The following is a 23,449-nucleotide window of genomic DNA, read 5'->3' as shown; positions in this document are numbered from 1 at the left end:
TTAGGTTTTGAAATAATTTTAATTACATGAGAAAATGTTTATGATATAATGCAAAGTGGGGAAAACTGTGATAAAAATGCTTGTGCTTTCCTGCCATCTCTACTTAACCCCCTTCCTCTGCGTGCAGAGGCAGCACTGATCTGGTGAGGACATTGTCTCTGCCATGCTTGAGGGTGAGCAGGGTCCCTGGTGTCACACTTTCACGGCCCTAGCTTACTCTGACTCCTTGTCCCAGCTGTGCGGGTATGACAGGGCTGGAGCCTTCCCAGGCAGGCCCAGTTGTCTCGCTCTCTCTCTTTAGGTCTAAGTGAGCTTGCTGTGGCTTCAGGTTCCTCTACCCTATGTTGGCCAAAAGATGGTCAAATGCTGATTTTCAAGCTTGGGAGAAGGGAGTCTTGACCTCCTGGGGCTCAGAAACTGAGCCTCATGTTCCCACCCGCTCGCCACATCAAGGGTATTGAGCACAGAAGCAGCCTGTAATAAAGCAGCTTTTTGTGTCTCTGCTGCTGCTACTACTTTCCTGCGTGTCTCCTTCATGAAGAGGAAGCAGGGCAGCAAACCAGGATCTGAGCCACATACCACCAAAGCCTCGCCAAACCCTTCCTGCTGATACACTGTGAAGGGTCCGGATCTCAGGCCATAAACTCAGAGGTGCCTACTTCACTGTAATCCATTTCTGTTTTGAATCACCATTTGGCTGTGCAGCAGAAACTTGCTACTTGCCTTTCATCACCTTAGGCCTCAGTCACTCCCCTGGTTTAAGGATAGCATGTAAGCCCCAGTGGCTCTATCATGCCATGGGGTAGGGCCTCCGATCCTGGATGTCACCAACCCACCCAGGCACCCACCGAGACATCGATTATCCCCACTAATCTTTGATTTGACATTATTTTGGCTACATCCGTGCTGCTCTCAGACACCCAGGAAATATTGTATTCTTCCTGTATGTGGTCAGGGGGCAGTGGGGAGCCCACAGGAAACAGGTCCTGCAGTCTTGCTGGCCAGCCTGAACACACGCTGCCAAGCTCATCTGTGCTTGTGTCTCTGCTCTACAGTGTGGCCCCACAGCCTCTCACCTCTCCTGACCTGTCTGTGAACAGCAGCTCCTTCTGCTCTCAGAGGATCCCTGACCTATATGGGGCTTCTGTTGTTTCCCCATCTCCCAGGCTTAATGGAGAAGGCAGAGTAAGAAATAGGGTCTTTTCTCGGGAACAAAACCGCAGGTAAACATTTTCTCCTTCATTCCTGATTATGCCCCATCCCTCTTTTCTAGTCTTGGGGTGAGGGAAGCAGGGAGGTAAAACCGACTTTCAAGTAGTATTCTTATGCCCTGCCCTGGATCCAGTAAGCCCTGGTTATTGTTTAAATCTAAAAATGGACTCTTTTTTTTTTTTTTTTTGAGACAGAGCCTCACTTTGTCACCCAGGCTTGGAGCGCAGTGGTGCAATCTCAGCTCACAGCAACCTCCACCTCCCAGGTTCAAGTGATTCTCTGGCCTCAGGCTCCCAAGTAGCTGGGATTACAGGCGTGTGCCACCATGCCTGGCTAATTTTTGTATTTTTTTAGTAAAGACAGGGTTTTGCCATGTTAGCCAGGCTGTTCTTGAACTCCTGACCTCAGGTGATCCGCCCGCCTCGTCCTCCTGAAGCGCCGGGATTACAGTCGTGAGCTACTGTGCCCAACCTCCTTTCCTTTTTCTATACTTCTGCCATCCTTTCCCATGAGGCAGTGAAGGTAGAATGACAAGCCGGGCAGGGCTGAGTAGAAGAAAATATCAGGTTTAAGACTTCAGAAATATCCAGGTAATGTGCAAAACATTGCACGGAAAAATCACTAGCTACATGCGGTGATAGATTAGAGGAGATAGTCACCGTATGTATTTCTTTCTATTTCCTGGTTTTTCTACAATGAGCATTTAAGTATAATTTACATTTGGAGACATTCTTGTTTTGTGTCTGGTTCAATGATTTTTAACAGATTTACAGAATTGTACACCATCATCACAATCTGAATTTACTTTTATAATCAAAAGAAAATGAGTATTATAAAAAAAATGGCCTCATTACAGCAGTAAAAAGGTAGTTGGCAAGTTGAATAGAAGGGACAGGGTCAAATTTCAGGTCATCAAGGAAAGACTGGGTAGTCACCAAGGAGCTCAGTAAATATTTCTTGAACTAATAAGGAAATGAAAATGAAGGCAGAGGGTAGATATTACCTTTCAAGAAATGTGCCTGTGAAGGAAGGAAAGAAGCTTGCAGCCTCAAATCTACCTACCATGCTTCCTCAAGCGTCTGTACCTTTACACGTCACTCCTGTCATCTGAAACTTTCTTCTCTCTCTTTCAGTCAACTTGATTCGTTTTCATTCCTAGCTGCATAGCCGTAGACAAGTTTTTTATCTGCTGGGTCTCTCAGTTTCAGTGAGGATAATAGTGCCTACCACAGAGTTTTTGAGAGGTTTAGATTTGTTCATATGTGTAACACGTTTAGCCAATATGTGTCAATAGAGTAAGAGAAAAGTAAACAGTTATTTTGTTGTTGTTGCTATCATTATCATTGTCATTATCATCATCAACATCATTATCATCATTACCCTTTAATATTCACCTCCTTATGGAAGCCTTCTCTCATGTAGGGTATCTCATATTTTTTCCTTAATAACACCCTGTGCAGATCTCTTTCATGACACTTATTATGCAGTATTTTATTTATTCACTCATCTGTCTCTTCCCTCCCCAACTGCATTAAATCTTTTACTTCTGTAAACATACAGTGCCTAACCCGGAGAAGGTCCTCAAAGTAAATGTTTGCAAAACTAACACAGTGCAGAGGGGTATATCAGGATTTCAGAAAGGGCTGTGTGTGTGTGTGTGTGTGTGTGTGTGTGTAATAAATAGAGGGGTCTTTGAGTTTTCTAATTCTTGAGTCACTTGGAGTAATTTCTGTCACTTAAGAGATTTATCTGTTTTGTTTAAATTATCAAACATTTGTAAATATGATGTTCATATTTTCTTATTACCCTATTAATGTCTACAGAATCTGATAGTAATGTCCCATCTCTATTTCTGATATTGTTAATTTGTGTCTTCTTTTTCAGATCTATCCATCTAGAAATTTATCAATTTTATTGTTCTTAACCAGCTTTTGGTTTCATTAATTTTTCTCTATTGTTTTCCTCTTTTCTAATTCATTGATTTCAACTCTTATATTTATTTTCTTTCTTTTGCTTACTTGGTCTTTAATTTACTGTTCTTTTTCAGGTTGCTTCAATTGAAAGCTTATACCACTTATTTTTGAACTCCCTTCTTTGCTAATAAAAGAATTCAGAAGGTAAAAATTTCCTCTAAGTACTGATTTAGCTGCATTCTATAAGTATATGCTTCCATTTTCATTCATTTCAAAATATTTTCTAATTTCCTTTGCAATTTTTTTTTCAGGTACAGGGTCTTGTTGTGTTGCCCAGGCTGGAGAGCAGTGCCACTATTACAGCTCACTGTAAACTCAAACTCCTGGGCTCAAGCAACCCTCCCACCTCCCAGCTCCCAAGTAGCTAGGAATACAGGCATGTACCACCACACCTGGCTAATTTTTAAATTATTTTTTTTTTCTTAGACATGGGGTCTCACTATGTTGCCCAGGCTCATCTTGAATTTCTGGCCTCAAGCAATTCTCCTGCCTTGGCCTCCCAAAGCACTGGGATTATAGACATGAGCTACCATGCCTAGCCATGATTCTTTTTTGGCTCAAATATTAGTATATGTCTATCTTTTACTTTACAAAAATTAAGATAAATTTCTGTTATGGATTTCTAATTTAATTTCTTTATGGTCAGAGCATTTACTCTATGAGATCAATCCTCTTTAATTTACTGAAATTTATTTTATGGCCCTGAATATGGTCTGTCTTGATTAATGGTCAAGTAGGTTGATAGCAGTTTTTGAACTATCTATATCCTCACTAATATGGTCTACTTGTCCTATCAATTCCTGTGAAAGGAGTTTTGAATTATCTTCAGTTGTCATTTGTGAATTTCCCTATTTATCCTTTCATTTCTGTCAGGTTTTGTTTCGTGTATTTTGAAGCCCTTAAAATTAGGTACATACATATTTAGGATTGTTATATCATTTTCATGAATTCAATTTTTATCATTGTGGAATGCCCCTCGGTATCTCTACAGAGATACAGAACAGCTTCTTTGTTCTGGAATCCACTTTGTTTGATATTCATATGTTGACTCCACTTTTCTTATGATTACTGTTTGCATGATACATCTTTTGTCATCCTTTTAATCTTAACGTTTTTTAAAAGATTTTTAAGCATTTATCTTGAAAGCACCATGTAGTTAAACTTTTTTAAAAAACACAGTCTGATAAGCTTTGCCAATTAGTTGGAATTTTTAGGCTACTTATATTTAACATAGTTATTGATATTGTTAGGTTTTAATCCACCATTTTGCTATTTCTTTTCTATTTGTTTCTCCTCTTTTCCTACCTTTTATTGAATTATTTCTTTTTTTTTTTTTTTTTTTTTTTGTTTGTTTAGACAGAGTCTCGCTCTGTCACCCAGGCTGGAGTGCAGTGGCTGAATTAATTATTTCTTAACATTTTATTTTATTTCTACTATTAGCTAATTAGCTATACCTCTTCACTGTTGGTTTTTATAGTTGTTGATCTAGGTTTTATTATATACATCTTAATTACAGTCTGTCTTCATCTGCTGTTGTACCAGATCATATAAAATGTAAGTTTCTTAACAGTATACTTCCATTTCCCCATTCATACTCTGTTTCTGCAAGTATTATAAACCTCACAATATACTTTTGTTATTATTGCTTTAAATATTCATTGTCTTTTAAAGAAATTTGAATGTGAGAATAAAAAGTAATTTATATTTACACGCTTTTTTTTTTATGTCCAGTACTATTTGTTCACTTGGTTTCATCCAGGTTTCCGTTTAGTATCATGTCCATCTGCCTGAACAACTTATTTCAACCTTTTTTGTAGTGTGCATCTACTGGTGACAAATTCTCTCCAATTTTTCTTTGAATATGTGTGCTTTTCACTTTCAGTTTGGAAAGATAGTTTCACTGGATATGCATTTCTAGATTAACAGATTTTTTTTTTAATTTCAGCACTTTAAAGATTCATTGTATTGTTCTCTGACTTACATAGTTTCAAATGAGAAATCTTCATTGATTCCTGTCTTTTTAATGTGTCTGTTTTCTCTGGCTGCTTATAAGATTTTATATTTATTTCTGTTCTTTGCTTTTATTATGTTATGCCTTGATATGGTTTTCTCTGTATTTATCTTGGTTTTTTATTTTATTTTATTTTATTTTATTTGTTCGATGATCTTTTGGACTTGTGGTCTTAGAGGGTTTTTTTTTTTTTCATTTTGGAAAATTTTCAGCCATTCCATCTGCAAATATTTTTCCAAACCTCTTTCTCTTTCTGGGATACAACCACGCATATGTTAGTTGATGTGATACTATCTCAGAGATAACTGAGATTATTCAGTAAACTTACTCCTTGTCTCTCTGGGAGCCATTTGGATATTTAAAATGTTATTTTTAGCTTAATTTCCAGTTTCTGCTCTGGCATGTAAGGTGCTTGGAAGTTGCCATTCATCTTAACAACAAGTAAAAAGCAGAAAAAAAAAACTGATCAGCATTTTTTATATTTATCAGAGAAGTAAACTCACAGGGCAAACTGCTGGCCCCAAATTTGGAGAGACAGTTGATTTTTATGTATGGTGTAAGATAAGGGTCCAACTTTATTCTTTTACACATAGAAATCCAGTTTTCCCAGCACTATTTATCGAAGAAACTTTTCCTCATTGTGTTTTCTTATTGCCCTTGCTGAAAATTAGTTGGCCATATATGTTTGGATTTACTTCTGGGCTCTCTCTACTGTTCTATTAGTCTAGGCATCTGTTTCTATATCAGTACCATACAATTTTGATTGCCACGGCTTTGTAATACAATTTTAAATCAGGATTTGTGATGCCTCCAACTTTATTTTTCTCAGAACTGCATTGGCTATTTGGGGTCTTTTGTGGGTCCTTATGAATTTTAGGATTTTTTTTCTATTTCTGTGAAGACTGTCATTGAAATTTTGATAGGGTTTGCATTGCATCTATGTATTCCTTTGGGAGTAGTATGGACATTTAAAAAATATTAGTTCTCCCAATCCAAGAGCATGGAATATCTTCTCATTTATTTGTGTCCTCTTCAATTTCTTTTATTAATGTTTTATAGTTTTCAGTGTACAGTTCTCTCCTTGGTTAAATTTATTCCTGTTTTATTTTTTTGATGTGATTGTAAATGAGATTGTTTTCTCAATTTCTTTTTTGGCTACATCGTTGTGTATAGAAATGTCATAGATTTTTATATGTTGATTTTATATCCTGCAGCTTTACTGAGTTAATTTATTAGATCTAATTGTTTTTTTATGTGGAATCTTTGGGATTTTTTACATACAGGATCATGTCATCTGTAAATAGAGATAATTTTACTTTTTTTATCCAGCTTGAATACCTGTTATTTCTTCTTACTGTCTAATTGTTCTTGATAGCACCTCCAGTACTCTAAGTAGAAGTGGTAAGAGTTGGCATCCTTATCTTATACCAGATCTTAGAGAAAAAGCTTTCAGTTTCTCCGCATTGATTATGATGTTAGCTGTGGGGTTTACTCAAATAGGCTTTATTATGTTGAAGAACTTTCCTTCTATATCTAAACTGTTAAAAGTTTTTATCAAATCAGACATTGAGCTGTCCTGAATGCTTTTTTGTCAATTGATATGATCATGTGGTTTGTTAATGTGATATATCACATTGATTGATTTGTGTATATTAAACCAGCCTTGCATGTCAGGGGTAAAACCCACTTAATCATGATGTATTGATGTGTTGTTGAATTTGGTTTGATAATATTTTATTGAAGAGTTTTGCATCAATGTTCTTCAGAGAGGTTGGCCTATAGTTTTCCTATGTTGCTTTGTCTGGCTTAGGTGTCAAGGTAATGCTGCCTCATAAAATGTGTTAGGAAGTAGTGTTGACCCTTGAACAACGCAGGTTTGAACTGCATGGGTCTACTTATCTGCAGATTTTCTTCTGCCTCTGCCACCCCGAGACAGCAAGACTGACTCCTTTTCCTTCTTCTCAGCCTACTCAACATCAAGATGTCAAGGATGAAGACCTTTAGGATGATCCACTTCTCACTTAATGAATATTAAATATATATTCTCTTCTTTATTATTTTTATAACATTTTCTTTTCTCTAGCTTATTTACTGTAAGAATAAAGTATAGGATAAATGTAATATATAACATATGTGTTAATTGATTATGTTATCAGTAAGGCTTCCAGTCAACAGTTGGCTATTAGTAATTAAGTTTTGGGGTAATCAAATGTTACATGCAGATTTTTGACTGCATTTTGGGGTGGTCAGCACCATTAACATCCATGTTGTTCAAGGGTCAAGTGTATTATCCAGTTCTTTTTTTTTTTTTTTTTTGGAAGCATTTAAGAAGTATTGGTATTAATTCTTTTTTGAAAGTTTGATAGAATCCAGCCATGAAGACATCTGGTCTTGGGCTTTTCTTTCTTGGGAGATTTTAAGTTACTACTTCAATCTATTCATTTGTTATTGGCCTGTTCAAGCTATTTCTTTGTTATTCAACCTTCTTCAGTTATATTTTCCTAGGAATTAATCTGTTTACCCTAGATGATCAACTATGTTGACATATAATTGTTAGTAATAGTTCCTTATGATCTATTTCATATCTGAGAACATCTGTTGTAATGTCTCCACTTTCATTTCTGAGTTTATATATTTGAATCTTCTCTTTCTGTCTTCTTTTTTAGCTGATATAACTAAGAGTTTATCAGTTTTGTTCATTTTTTCAAAAACCAACTCTTAGTTTTATTGTTTTTTTCCTATGGTTTTTCTATTCTCTATTTATTTCTTTTCTGATATTTATTAATTTCCTTCCTTCTGCTACCTTTGGGTTTAATTTGTTCATTTTCTAATTCTGTGAGGCATAATGTTAGGCTATTTGGGATCTCCTTTTTTAATGTAGACATTTATTGCTATAAGCTTTCCTCTTATGGGAAGTTTATGCTTTTGGGCATCCCATAGGTTTTGGTATGTTGTGTTTTCATTATCATTTGTCTCAAGATAGTTTTCAGTTTATCTTTTGATTTTTCTTTGATCCATTGATTATTCAGAGCCAGTTGTTTAATTTCCACATATTTGTGAATTTTCCAAAGTTAATTCTGTTATTGATTTCTAATTTTGTACCATTGTGGCCAGAAATAATACTTGACATGATTTTGATCTTCTTAAATTTAAGACTTGTTTTATGGCCCACCATGTAGTCTATACTGGAGAATGTTCCATGTGCACTAAAGGAGAGTGTGTGTTTTGTTGCTGTTGGACAGAAAGTTATATATAGCCCATTTTGTCTAAAGCACAATTCAGTGTCAGTATTTCCCTTTTAATTTTCTGTCTCATTGATCTGTCTGTTGTTGATGGGGGATATTGAAGTCCTCACTATTACTGTATTCCTATCTATTTCTCCCTTCATGTCCATTAATATTTGCTTTATATATTTAGGTGCTCTAATGTCTAATGTGCTCTAATGTCTAATATATATTTAGGTGCTCTAATGTCTAATATATATTTACACTTGTTATATCCTCTTGATGAATGTCCTCTTTATCATTAGGGACTTTCTTTGTCTCTTATGAAAGTTTTTGACTTGATGTCTATTTTAAATCTAAATATAGCCACTTCTGTTCTCTCTTCTTTTTACCATTTGCATGCTGTTTATTGTCTCCTGGTTGTTTTGTATATCCTTTGTTCCTTTTTTCCTTTCTTATTTGCCTTCATGATTTGGTGATCTTCTATAGTGCTAGGTTTTTATTCTTTTTTCTTTATTTTTTGTGTATCTGCTGTAGTGTTTTGCTTTGTGGTTACCACAAGGATTACATAAAACATCTTATAGTTATATAATAATTGACTATTTTACACTGATAACAGCTTAATTTTTTCCACATACAAAAACTCTAAACATTTATCCTCCACTCTGCTTGATCTAGTCTGCTATTGAAGCTCTCTATTGTATTTTTAAATTTCATTCATTGAATTCTTTAGGTCCAAGATTTCTGTTTGGTTCTTTGTTATGATACCTATCTCTGTTGAATTTCTCATTCAGATCATAAACTGACTGATATCATTAAATTGTCTCTCTATATTCTCTTGTAATTTTTTGAGTTTCCTTTTCTTATTTTGAATTGCTTTTCAAACAATTCATAAATTTTCTTTTCTTTGGGGTCAGTTACTAAAGAATTATTGTGTTCTTTGGTGGTGTCATATTTCCTTCCTTTTTCATGTTTCTTGTGTTTCCAAATTGATGTCTTCACATCTGATGAAACAGTCACCACTTCCAAACTTTACAGAGTTACTTTCATAGGAAAATATTTTCATCTGCAGATAGACCTTAACGTGCTGGTTGAAAAGGATGTGCTGGCCCCGCTTCTGAATAGATGCAGTGGTCAAGCCTCCATGCAGCTTCTTCAGCTGTGATCAGTATCACAGATGACTGTGGGTACCTCAGTGCTGTAGGCTATAAGAGTTTAGGGCAGCAGTGGCAGCAACATATTGTGACAGTTCACAGTAGCAGGGGCTCTTGGGGTCCTTCTGTTTAAATGTTCCCCACAGTGGAGAGTCTTAGCTGAGGGAAACTCTCTTGGTATTGAGTCTAACATGGCTTGCAAGCAGCCATAGCAGTGTTGGGCTTTTGTGAGTTTTGCCCCCAGGAGCTTGACCAGGTTCTCATCATGAATATTGTGGAAAAAACCATTTGTGCTTCTGGCAGGGGAAGGAGAAAAGTGACCATTGTGAAATACACCAGAGCACTTTGTTGCACTTAACAAAGCCTACCAAAAAATACTGTTTTACAAGCAGCTAAAAAAGGAAGGAAATATGACACCACCAAAGAACACAGTAATTCTTTAGTAACTGACCCCAAAGAAAAGAAAATTTATGAATTGTTTGAAAAGCAATTCAAAATAAGAAAAGGAAACTCAAAAAAATTACAAGAGAATATAGAGAGACAATTTAATGATATCAGTCAGTTTATGATCTGAATGAGAAATTCAACAGAGATAGGTATCATAACAAAGAACCAAACAGAAATCTTGGACCTAAAGAATTCAATGAATGAAATTTAAAAATACAATAGAGAGCTTCAATAGCAGACTAGATCAAGCAGGGTGGAGGATAAATGTTTAGCGTTTTTGTATGTGGAAAAAATTAAGTTATCAGTGTAAAATAGTCAATTATTATATAACTATAAGACGTTTTATGTAAGCCTTGTGGTAACCACAACGCAAAACACTATAGCGATACACAAAAAATAAAGAAAAAAGAATAAAAACCTAGCACTATAGAAGATCACCAAATCATGAAGGCAAATAAGAAAGGAAAAAAGGAACAAAGGATATACAAAACAACCAGGAGACAATAAACAGCATAGCAGTAGTAAGTCCTTAAATGTCAATAAGTATAAATGGATTAAATTTTCCAATCCAAAGACACAGAGTGGTTTAATGAATAAAAAAACAAGATCCAATTATATGCTTCCTATGAGAGACCTACATTAGCCTTAAGGATATACATAGGCTAAAAGTGAAGGGATGGAAGAAGGTATTGCATGCAAATGGTAAAAAAAGAGAGAACAGAAGTGGCTATATTTAGATTTAAAATAGACATCAAGTCAAAAACTTTCATAAGAGACAAAGTCACTAATGATAAAGAGAACATTCATGAAGAGGATATAACAAGTGTAAATATATATTAGACACTAGAGCACATTAGACATTAGACATTAGAGCACCTAAATATATAAAGCAAATATTAATGGCCATGAAGGGAGAAATAGATAGGAATACAGTTAATAGTGAGGACTTCAATATCCCCCATCAACAACAGACAGATCAATGAGACAGAAAATTAAAAGGGAAATACTGACATTGAATTGTGCTTTAGACAAAATGTGCTATATATAACTTTCTATCCAACGGCAACAAGATATCAAGAAAAACTGTTTTACAAGCACCTAAATTATTGGGGATTTTTCAGAGCCTAACCAATCTGGGGGAAAGGAGATAACCACCTACAGCCAACTCTAGCCTTCTGTATGGGGGATGGAAAATGTACAAGCCCAGATCCCTCCAGTCTTGAACCATTCTGGTTGAGCTAGGAGGGGGAGAAACTGAGAAGCACCGTGACATTTACAGCCCAGAGGCACAGGCTTACTAAAAGACTGACCTAGTTATAGGACTATAGAATACTTCGTCTTCCCTGACACCTTACCACCACGATTAAAGACTTTTTCACTGCAGTTCCATATACCCAATACATCGTGTCCAGCCATAAGGAAAAAAAATTACAAGGCATACAAAAAGGCAAAAAACACAGCTTGAAGAGACAGAGCAAGCATCAGAATCAGACTCATATATGACAGAGATCTTAAAATTATCAGACCAGGAATTTAAAACAGCTATGATTAATGTGCTAAGGGCTTTAATGGATAAAGTAGATGTCATGCAAGAAGAGATGGGCAATGTAAGCAGAGAGATGGAAATTCTAAGAAAGAATGAAAAAGAAATGCTAGAGATCAAAAACACTAACAAATGAAGACTGTGATAGACTCATCAGTAGACTGGACCTGGACACAGCTGAAGAAAGAATATCTAAGCTTGAGGATATCTCAGTAGAAACTTCCAAAGTTGTAAAACAAAGAGAAAAAAAAGGCTGAAAAAAAAAAATCTTTTGTAGTTGAGACATCTACAAAAGTTGTAATGTACACATGAAAATAAAGGAAGGGGAAGAAAGGAAGGAGGAGAAGAAATATTTAATGAAATAAAGACTGAAAATTTCCCCAAATTAGTGTCAGACACCAAACCACAGATCTGTAAGCTCAGAAAACACCAGTCAGCATAAATGAAAGATACCTAGGCATACCGTATTCAAAATGCAGAAAATAAAAAATGTTTAAAAAGTATTGAAATCTGCCAGAGGGAAAAGAAGAACACCTTACATATAAAAAGGAGAAATGAGAATTACATCAGTTTTCTAAGAAATCATGCAAGCGTGAAGAGAGAGAAGTGAACAATCTCAAGTGTTGAGAGAAAACACCTCTACCAGTCTAGAATTCTGTACCTCAAAAAATTATTCTTCAAAAATGGAGGAGAAATACTTTCTCAGACAACAAAAATTGGGGGAGTTTGTTGCCAGTAGACCTGCCTCACAAGAAATGTTAACAAGTTTTTAGATAAAACGAAAATGATATAGGTAAGAAACTTTGACCTACGTAGAGCATCAGAGAATGAATAAGTGAAGATAAAATTAAAACTTTTATTTTTCTTATTCATAATTGACCTAACAGCAGTTTATTCAAAATATTAACAGCAACAATATTCATATATATTTATACACACATATATACTTACATAAGTTTACATATATGTGAAATGAATGACAGCAGTAATACAAAAAATAACAAGGAGTAGATTAGGATTATTTCATTCATATAAGGTACTCCCACTATCCATAAGATGATATAGTGTTATTTGAAGGTGGAATTGGATTATTTATAAATGTATATTATAAACTCTAGGGCAACCAGTAAAAAATATGTTTTAAAAAAGAAGCATGGAGAGAAAATGGAATATGCTCAATTAAAACCCACAAAATGCAGAAAAAACAGTGTAAGACAAAAATAGGAAAACTGAGCAAGGACAATGAATAGAAAGTAGTAGCAAATATGGTAGCTATGATCTAATTATATCAAGTAATCACTTTGGATGTCAGTGGCCTAAACATACCAATTAAAAGGCAGAGATTGTCAGAGTGGATCAAAAAATAAGACCCAAGTATATATTGTCTCCAAGAAACCTGCTTTAAATATAAGACATATATAAGTTTAAAGTAAATGGATAAAAAAATATATGCCATACTAACACTAAGCAAACGAAAGGATTAGTAGTTATATTAAATTCAGATACAGTGGAACTTTAGGACAAAAAATTATCAGGGATATGGTAGCCATTACTTAATGATAAAGGGTTTAATTCTCCAGGAAGACATATCAATCCTTAACAGGTGTATACGTACCTAACAGAACACCAAAATACATGAGGCAAAAAAAACAAAAACGAACAAACAAAAATATGTGAGGCAAAAACTGATAGAACTGCAAGGAGAAATAGATGAATCTACTATTATAGTTGTAGACTTTAATACCCACTATCATAAATGGACAGATCCAGCAGGCAGAAAAATCAGTAAGGACATAGTTGAATTCAACAACACCATCAGTCAACTGGAAATAATGGATATCTTGGACTACTTCATCCAACAGCAGCAGCATACACATTCTTTGCAACCTCACATGGACCATTCCCCTAGATAGACTGCATTCTGGGCCGTAAAATGTATCTTAACAAATTTAAAAGAATAGAAATCATACAGTATCTGATCTCAGACCACAATGGAACTAAACTAGAAATCAACAGAAAGGTAGCTGGAAATCCCCAAATACTTTGGGATTATACAACACACTTTAAAAATCACACGGGTCAAAGAAGAAATCTCAATATAAATTTAAAAATATTTTGGACTAAATGAAACTACAACTTACCAAAATTTATGTGATATGGAGAAAGCAGTGATTAAAGAGAAATTTATAACATAGAATGCATTTATGAGACAAGAAGAAATATCTAACATCAATAGCCTAAGCTTTCATTTGGGAAACAAGAAAAAGAAGAGCAAATTAAATCCAAAGTAGCAGAAGAAAGGAAATAATAAAAATAGAGCAGAGCCAAGGGCAGTGTCATGTACCTGTAATCCTAGCTACTTGGGATGCTGAGGGATCCCTTGTGCCTAGGAGTTTGAGTCCAGCCTGAGAAACATAGTGAAACCCTGTCTCACTATGTGGTTCCCAAATTGTGGTTTCCTCCTCTTCTGTTACACATTTGTTCAGGTTATGCTGCTGGTAGTTGTTTAAAAATTGTGTTTCTATATACAAATGATAGCTATAAAAATAAGACTTGGTTTAAAATAACTAAGCCTTCCTTTAAGCAGGGAAATGAAATGTACACTCAGTACCATCTTGATACTAAAGCTATTCAAAAAATGCTTTAGGGACAGTTTGCCTGATAAGTTAGCCATGAATTTTCAACCATGATAAACCAGAGCTTTTTAGATTTATATAATAGGGGTTCAGGAATTCAGGCAGCTATGATTTACGCTGAAGAAAATATTAATAGTAAAAACCACAAAAGTTGACCAGTTAATTTTATTCCTTTGATTACTCTTATTCTCCAAAGTATTGATTCTACTCTGTTTAGCTGTTAGCAAATTCCAGAAGTGTTTCTGTATTACAGACTGGCCTCATTTTAAATTTAGCATTGGCAATTTCAAGTGGGTCCTGATGCTTCCTGGAGTCCTGGGACTCAAACTGGATTTGTCTGTCTTTTCCCTTTCCTGCTTTTTTTAGATGACTATTTTATGCCTTCCTTCGCTTCTGAAATTTCCCAAAGATGTTTTCTACCTTCCTCATGCTCAGCTGATGACTCTTTCTTCCTACTTTGTAGAGATAACGAGAGCAATCAGAAGCTCCCATCGCTGTTCCTGGGGGATCATTTGCCTGCACTTCCAGCAAAGGCCGTCTCCTCCCCTCGTGCTCGAGGTCCCACCCTGTAGTAGTTGGCTTGGGCTGCCATAACAGAACACCACAGACTGGGTGGCTTAAACCATGGAAATTCATTCTCTCACAGGTCTGGAAGCTAGAAGCCCAAGATCAAGGTGGTATCAGGATTGCTTTCCTGAGGCCTCTCGCTGCATTCTTGCTATTTCCTTTCCTGTGTGTGTGTACAGAGAGACAGGCAGAGAGAGATGGGTGTCTCTTCCTCTTCTTATAATGACACCTATCCTCTTGGAGTAGGGCCCCACCCTTATGACCTCATTTTGCCTTAATTACCTCACCAAAGGGCCTATCTCCAAATACAGTCAAATTGGGGTTTAGGGTTGCAACATAACATAGGAATTTTGGGAGGACACAGTTCACCCCATGACATATCCCTCTCCTTAACTCAAGGACATGTGTCTAGGAAAGCTCTGGCATCATCTGGTTTTTTTCCTCCCTCTCTACTGCTAGATCTTTCCTATCAGCCTACAAACATGCCGTTAATTTCCTCAACTTACCAAAAAACAAAACAATTCACCTCTCTATTCACCCACTTCTCGGGCAGCTTCCATCTCATTTCTCACCTTCCCTTTATAATAAAATTCTGAACAAATTCCAGTGCATCTCCTCTCTGAACTCCCTTTAATCCAGATTTCATGTCTGCCACTACAACAAAATTTCTTTTATCCTTATCACCAGTGACTTCCGTGTGGCCAAACTACTGTGATCAATTCTCAGGCCTCACTTTTTAGGGCCTCTCTGTAGCAGTTGACACAACTGAGTAGTCCTTGAAACACTTTTCTTCAGTTGGCTCAGGATTCCATATTATCCTCATTTCTTTTTTTTTTTTTTTTTTTTTTGAGACAGAGTCTTGCTCTATCACAGCTGGAGTGCAATGGCACAATCTCAGCTCACTGCAACCTCCACTTCCCAGGTTCCAGTGATTCTTCTGCCTCAGCCTCCCAAGTCGCTGGGATTACAGGCTCCCGCCACCACGCCCAGCCAAATTTTTTGTATTTTTAGTAGAGATGGAGTTTCACCATGTTGGTCAGGCTGGTCTTGAACTCCTGACCTCAGGTGATCCACCTGCCTTGGCCTCCCAAAGTACTGGGATTGCAGGTGTGAGCCACCAGCCTATCCTGATTTCTTGACTCTCTGGCTGTTTCTTCTGTCTGTTTCCTCCTCGTGTCCCAGCCTCCTAACATTTGCAGGCGCAGGGCTGAGTATACTTAGACCTCTGCTTTCTTGTGTATACTTGGGATCTCATCCAGTATATACACTAGATTCTTGGGATCTCATCCAGTAGCATGGTTTCACACACTCTGTATAAACTGATGACTTCTGAATTCATAGTTTTAACCTAGACCTTAAACCATTAACTCAAGACTTGAATACCCAGATACTTCAATACTGCACATTTAATAGGCATCTCCAAGTTTAATAAGTGCAAACTGATCTTTTGATCTTCTCTGCAAAAACCTATTTCACCTATAGCTTTTCCCATGTTAGGTAATGACAACCTCATTCGTCTAGTTGCTTAGGACAAAAATCTTAAAGTCATCCTTGACTCGTCTCTTTCCATTATACAGTATGTCCAGTTGGTTCTACTTTCTAATTTTTCTCTGATCTGACCCCTTCTCACCACCTCCTCTATTGCCATCCTAGATTATTTGCAGTGCCCTCCTAACTGTCTTACTTGCTTCATTCTTGCCCCAAACAAAAGCTGGAGTGTCCTTATTAATACCTATGTCAAATTAATACCTATGTCAAACCTATACTGAAACCCTGAAATGGTTTGGGTGTGTGTCCCCACCCAAATCTTAGGTCAAATTGTAATCCCCAGTGTTGGACGTGGGGCCTGGTGGGAGGTGGTTGGATCATGGGGGCAGATTTCCCCCCTGATGCTGTTCTTATGACAGTGAGTGAGTTGTCATGCGATCTGGTTGTTTGAAAGTGTGTATTACCTCCCCACCTCTCTTTCTCCTGCTGTGGGCATGTGAAGATATGCATGTTTCTCCTTCAACTTCCACTGTGATTGCAGGTTACCTGAGGCCTCCCCAGCCATGCTTCCTGTACAGCCTGCAGAACCATGAGCAAATTAAGCCTCTTTTGTTTATAAATTACCCAGACTTAGGTATTTCTCTTTTTGTCATTTTTATTTGTTTTTTTATTTTCTTTTTCAACTTTTAAGTTCTGGGGTACATGTACAGGATGTGCAGTTTTGTTACATAGTAAACGTGTGCCATGCTGGTTTGCTGCACAGACCAACCCATACCTAGGTATTAAGCCCAGCATGCATTAACTATTCTTCCTGATGCTCTCTCGCCCCGCAACCCCCAACAGGCTCCAGTGGGTCCTGCCCCCATGTGTCCATGTGTTCTCAGCGTTCAGCTCCCACTTACAAGTAAGAACATGCGGTGTTTGGTTTGTAGCAGTGCAGGAATGGACTAACACAAACCCCTTCAGTGACTCTCTCTTTCACTGATCTTAAAAGCCAGATTCCTTACAATCACATTCAACACCGTGCAGGACCTGGTTCTGTCACAGCCCTGTGTTGTCTGAGGGAGCCAGTGCTCCACTGGTTGCACTGATCCAACCACACTGGCCTCTACACTGTATTTTTGTGTGTGTGTGTATGACAGAAGCTTGTGCTGCCCAGGCTGCAGTGCAGTGGCACGATCTCGGCTCACCGCAACTTCCGCCTCCCAGTTCAAGTGATTCTCTTGCTTCACCCTCCCAAGTAGCTGGGATTACAGGCATGTACCACCACACCTGGCTAATTTTTGTATTTTTTGTAGGGACAGGGTTTCACCATTTTTGCCAGGCTGGTCTCGAACTCCTGGCCTAAAGCGATCTGCCAGCCTCAGCCTCCCAAAGTGCTGGATTACCAGTGTGAGCCACTGCTCTTGGCCTCTATACTGTGTCTTGAACATGCTGTGCATGCCTCTGCCTCAGGGCCTTTGCACTGGTTCTTCCTTCTGCCTGGAATGCTGTTTCTCTAGAGGTTACCCTCATCTCCTACAGGTTTTTGTTCATACGTCACCCTCTCAGGGAGGCCATCTGTTACTTCAGTATTTTTAAAATTATAAAGTACCCCCTAACTTTTATTACTTCCTCCTTCTCTTTCTTGATTGATACTTCTCCATAAGCCTTGCACCATGTAACTTTTCAAAGTTACTTTGTTTACTCTCTAGATGTTTCATAAAAATGGAGAGGGATTCTTGCCTGTTTTGTTCATTGCTGTTGTCCAGCTGCCTAGAGTTGATGAATGAATTGGATATTTAGTTATAAAGGAGCTTCATTGGGTTTGTGAAATTTGGGGACTGGCCATAAACTCATGAAGAGTAGCTCACACCGAGACACAGGCTTTCCTGCACTAACTATTATCCATGACTCTAGCATTTTTAGGGAAAAGTAACCTCATCTTTATGACACTAGAATTAATTTTTAGATTTTCTAGTGGGTGAATATTTTTAAAGCACTTAGAACAGTGCCTGGGACATGGTATGAGTTCTATTAAGTGTTTATTTTAAAAGCAACAAATACTTTATTAAGCATTTTGTGACAAAAAAAAAAATAGTGACAGAATGTGAGCCAAGACAAATAAACCTCAAGAGATTCAGAGTAGCCCTAATTCTGATGGAGAGTGGCTTTAATCATAATACAGCTGGAGTCAAGTCTGATGACTTACTAGAAAAACAGCAATAGTCACATGCCCTCACTATTCTGGAAGAAACAAAACTACCCTGTGTACTCGATGGGATTATAGATACAAAGAGGTTTATGGAATGAACTCTAAAGAACTGGTTTTGAACTTAAGTCCATAAAAAAAATGGTTATGAAAAGAAAACTTCAGAGGTATGGACTGAGGCAATAGAAGAGGAAAAGGTCTTGTACGGCATCCACTCATTCATTAGATGGACAATTATGCCCCAAACACTATGTTAGGGGCTAGGAGCTGCCTTCTAGGATCTCATTATCTAGTGGGAAAAAGACAGGTTAACCAGCGATGACCAATTCAGCCTTAGTACTACCATAGAGGTGAGCCTGGAGTGGGCTGTGAGCATGGGATTGCTTCCTCACCCTATTTGCGATATGAAAATAAACAAATCATTTGCTTCCAACTAAAGGTAGTGGACAGAACTCACCTGTTCTTATCTCCACTCCCTGAGGAAGTCCCATCAAAATGAAAGTAAGGAAATTGAAAAAGGCATGAACCAGTGGTTTTTAACCTTGGCTGAACTTTTGAAATAGCAGCAGAGATTTTTAAAAATCCTAGTGTCCAGCCTGTAGCCCAGATAAATTGAATCAGAACCTCTGCAGATGAGACTCAGGCATCAAGATTTTTATACTATAATTTTTTTCAAAGAAAATAAGAGACAACCATACACATAAGAAATCAATAGCATTGAGAACTTGAAAAAGGCTGGGCCTGAAATTAACTTAGCAGAACTAAGAATCCTAAAAACTGAACAATTTCTGGGGGAAGGGAGACCTGAAGGATACCAATTAGAAGCAGCAAGATTTTTCCTGTGGTAGAGCTTTGGGAAGGTTCAGGAATTGGAGAGACTGGGTATGGGGTGAAGTGAAGAACTGGAAGCTTGGTTGAAAGTCTGCATTTGGAACAGATGGCCCAGATTTTATCCCAAGACTGCCCCCATCCCTATCTCTGGTTTGTTCTCTGGAGAGGTAGAATGAGAAAGGGCCTCAGGTACAGTTGAGGAGAAATGTGAGGTTAGCCTTGCACAATAGTCACTCTCCTGAACACCTCGATGCCCTTCTGAAAATACTGGCCATCAGATTTGTGCTGCCTGGCAGGAAACTGGAGGATGCAGCTCTGGGCAAACTGATCCAAGAGGGAAATCCAGTCAGATGCTGGCATGGGAGAGTCCAGGCCCCTTTGTAACACACCCTGTGGTGATGCCCAACCATCCACAAACCCATACACACATGCAAGATTCTTTTATCCAGCTTTGGAGACCTCACTTTGAATAAGAAAGGACATCAAAGATCACCAGATATTTGAGGAAAGTATCTAAAGTGAAAGACAAAGACCAAAACAGACAGGTGAAAGTATATAAACAAAGGTAACTCAGAAACACACACACACACACACACACACACACACACACACACTCAGCAGAAAAAAATTAAAATATATGTGTAGATAGATAGTTATAGACATATAGAGCAGATAGATGATGGATGGATGGATGGATGGATGGATGGATGGATGGATGGAAAAGTAGATAGATAGATAGATAGATAGATAGATAGATAGATAGGTAGATAGATAGAAGGACTGTATTGCAAGGCATGACACAGTGCTCTCACTGGTGGAGCACCTGTCCTCTGCAGCCAAAGTGTGAGTTTGTGTCCTGGCTTCATCACTTCCTAGCTGTGTGATGCTGGGCAAGTTACTTACCCTCTCTGTGCCTTAGTTTTCTCATCTGTAAAAAGAGGGATGATAATGATGATGCTGTTCAAAGAACAAAAAGGAACTGTTGGAAATTATGAATATATATATATGATGGCAGAATATAACGTTTTAGGTAAAAGTTGAGGAAATTCTAAGAATAATCAAAAAGACAAAGAAATGGAACATAGAAACAACAAGAAAAAGAGATACTAAATCTAAGAGGTACAAAATCAGAGTTGCAGGGAGAGACATACTCAGGGAAACAGACGGACAGACAGAGAGACAAGAGAAATGAGAGTAATGACCAACCTTTCCCAGTAGTAAAGGACACAAGTTCAGAGTGAAGAGCCTCTTTAGTGGCCACATGATTGATGGGAAAAAGACCCAGTCTAGGGCACGTCACTGTGACATTTTTAAACCTTGACGATGAAATAAAGATCCCAAAAGTTTCCAGAGAGCAGAAAACAGATCACATAAAAAGAATTGGAACTTGAGTGGCAGAGGGGATAACCAAGTTCTAAGCAATGTGGACTGATTCTGGAAAGGCCACCCTATTTCCAGGACATAAAACTTGTTTGATTTAGATACATTTGTCACTGTAGAAATTAGCTCTTATGTATTTGGCAGAGTCAGGGCTCAACTCTTTGCTCAGTGATTCTCAAAATCCCGTATCTCCTTTGTCCAGAATCATTTATTTCTTTTATTTTTTTAATTAAGGTGAAAAAGTACTAAATTTACCTTCCTTTCCTCTTCCTCCACTTCCCTCTCCCTTTTCCTTGCCCCTCTTGTTTCTTCTCTCTTTCCCTTACTTTACCTTCTGAGCCTTCATACTTTTGCTGTGTCTATTTCTCTCTCTTTCTCCCTTTCTCTTTCTATCCACAGAAGTCTTATGTTTGTCTAATAATTGGCAGAAGAGATTTTTTTTTTTTTTTTTTTGCTTTTTAAGTGATGAATAGTTGGCGTAACATCAAAGACAAGCCCTGTGGTTTTCTGGCTGCCCCAGAAGGGTGGTGCAGCTGGCAGGCATCCCAGCTGCCTGGTGATAGGCATGTGGAAGAGATACCAAGCTCACAGGTCACTGTGTATGTGTTCATGTACGTGTGTTTTTCAGGCCAACAGCAGGCTGAAGCAGATTGAAAAGGAATACACTCAGAAGCTTGCCAAATCTTCACAGGTAAGCAACATTAAAAGACATAAAACAAGGTAAAACCAAAACAAAAATGAAACCTCCACATAAAAGCCTTGGCACTTTCAAGTTAAACTTCATTCTTTTCAGTTTTTTTTGTGGAATGGTATCATATTTTTATGGGTATACAAATAAACAGAATATGATTTTAATATTTCAGTCATTAAAAATCAAGAAAAATTAGGCATATTTAACCATTTGAAACAACACACACAAGCGCGCACGCACGCACACACACACACACACACTCAGATGTTGTAAAACCAGCCTGTACACTTAAACAAGCCCAGGCTGAAACATACTTCACAAGAACAGGAGATATACACCTACATTTGTGATGTAAGCAGTTTGGTACCATCTGTGCTTTTTTCTGTAATATTCCATTTTGCTCTACCTAAAGGCTTCTTCAAACAAAAATCAAAATGACAAATAATTCTAGGTTAAGTCTACAGCTCAACTGTTGACTCCTTTCGGGAAAAAGAGAATTCTAAGTCCCTACATCCATAACTTGCTGTTTGTACTTACTGTCGTAGTTTTAGTATAAGAAAGGCCAATAATTGAATGCCTGTCTCTACTTGAAATATGATGCTCAGAGTACTTTTTCAGCATAAGTTGTTACAGTGATATCCAGTAGTATCATTTAAGGAACTCCAAGTTTTCCTTACTTGCATAAGTGATTATAGAACAAATAAATACTACTTATCTTTACTTTGCAGGTAGGTAAGTTAAGCCATTTGGTTTTGTGAGCATATCTAATGATTGTTAAAATCAGCTTGTCTTCATATTTTTATATATATACAATGGTATTTGGTAATAAACTAGAATTTACCATACTACCACATAATGCCACATAATAGTAGTAACAACAACAAAAAAGATAATAATATCTAATGTTCATGGGGCACTAACCATGTTGACTCATTCAGTCTTTCACAATAACTCTGGAATTAGGAACTATTATTGGTGCCATTTTTCCATTTGTGAAAACTGAGATTCAAGAGATAAGATCACACAAGTTGGCAAGTGACTAAGCCAGGACCCAGTCTGGATCTGACTTCAAAGTGGAAGTTCTTAACCTTAACACTACCAGCCTGGCCAAATCTCTCCCATTTATTTTATTTTATTTTATTTTATTTTATTTTATTTTTTTTTGAGACAGAGTCTTGCTCTGTTGCCCCAGGCTGGAATGCAGTGGTGCAATCTTGGCTCACTGCAAGCTCCACCTCCCGGGCTCACGCCATTCTCCTGCCTCAGCCTCCCAAGTAGCTGGGACTACAGATGCCCGCCATCACACCCGGCTAATTTTTTATATTTTTAGTAGAGACGAGGTTTCATTCTGTTAGCCAGGATGGTCTCGATCTCCTAATCTTGTGATCCCCCTGCCTCAGCCTCCCAAAGTGCTGGGATTACAGGCATGAGACACCACGCCTGGCCCATCCATTCCATTTTTAATGTGGCAAAATTTTGGTGATAGTTATAAAATTTCATTTTTTTGTCTGTTTTTGAGACAGAGTTTTGCTCTTGTCGCCCAGGCTGTAGTGTTACCGCATGGTCTTGACCCACTGTAACCTCCACCTCTGAGTTGGCTTCAAGTGATTCTCCTGCCTCAGCCTCCTAAGTAGGTGGGATTACAGGCACCTGCCCCCATGCCCAGCTAATTTTTTGTATTTTTAGTAGAGACACGGTTTCACTGTATTGGTCAGGCTGGTCTCAAACTCCTGACCTCGGGTGATCCTCCCTCCTCAGCCTCCCAAAATGCTGAGATTACAGGCATGAGCCACCATGCCTGGCCTAAAATTTCAGTTCTACTAATTCACAGCCCATTAGAAAAGCAAAAAGTCTTTGTCCAAATGAAGAGTCTTATGTGTTTATGTAAGAAATGATGATTATGTCTTGATTGCCATTATTCCAGCCCTTCCTTGAGGAAGGAACATGGAGAAATATCCTTTTAATCCACTAAAAAAGTTTCTTGCAATCAAAAGAAATCTATTTAGGCCAAAAGTTAAAGTTTAAATTAAAACATTAAAAATCCCCAGTTGGCATATCCTAACATCCTGCTTATTTCGCTTTATGTTAAATTGGGGAAGCA

The 23,449-nt window shown here is 37.6% G+C and overlaps 1 protein-coding gene across 6 annotated transcripts in view; it reads left to right on the top strand.

Annotated features, from left to right (window-relative positions):
* CEP112 (centrosomal protein 112) overlaps positions 1-23,449 on the top strand; it is a 556,849-nt gene that overhangs the window by 419,230 nt on the left and 114,170 nt on the right. For all 6 annotated transcript variants that reach the window (XM_030800677.1, XM_030800675.1, XM_030800674.1 and 3 more), the window contains one exon: positions 21,286-21,348. In XM_030800677.1, the coding sequence (XP_030656537.1) occupies positions 21,286-21,348 (63 nt within the window). The remainder of the gene's footprint in view (positions 1-21,285; positions 21,349-23,449) is intronic.

Source organism: Nomascus leucogenys, chromosome 19, assembly GCF_006542625.1.
Source record: "Nomascus leucogenys isolate Asia chromosome 19, Asia_NLE_v1, whole genome shotgun sequence".
NCBI classification, from domain to species: Eukaryota; Metazoa; Chordata; class Mammalia; order Primates; family Hylobatidae; genus Nomascus; species Nomascus leucogenys.
The sequence above is the reverse complement of the archived record's forward strand: the minus strand, read 5'-3'. Positions and strand labels throughout refer to the sequence as shown.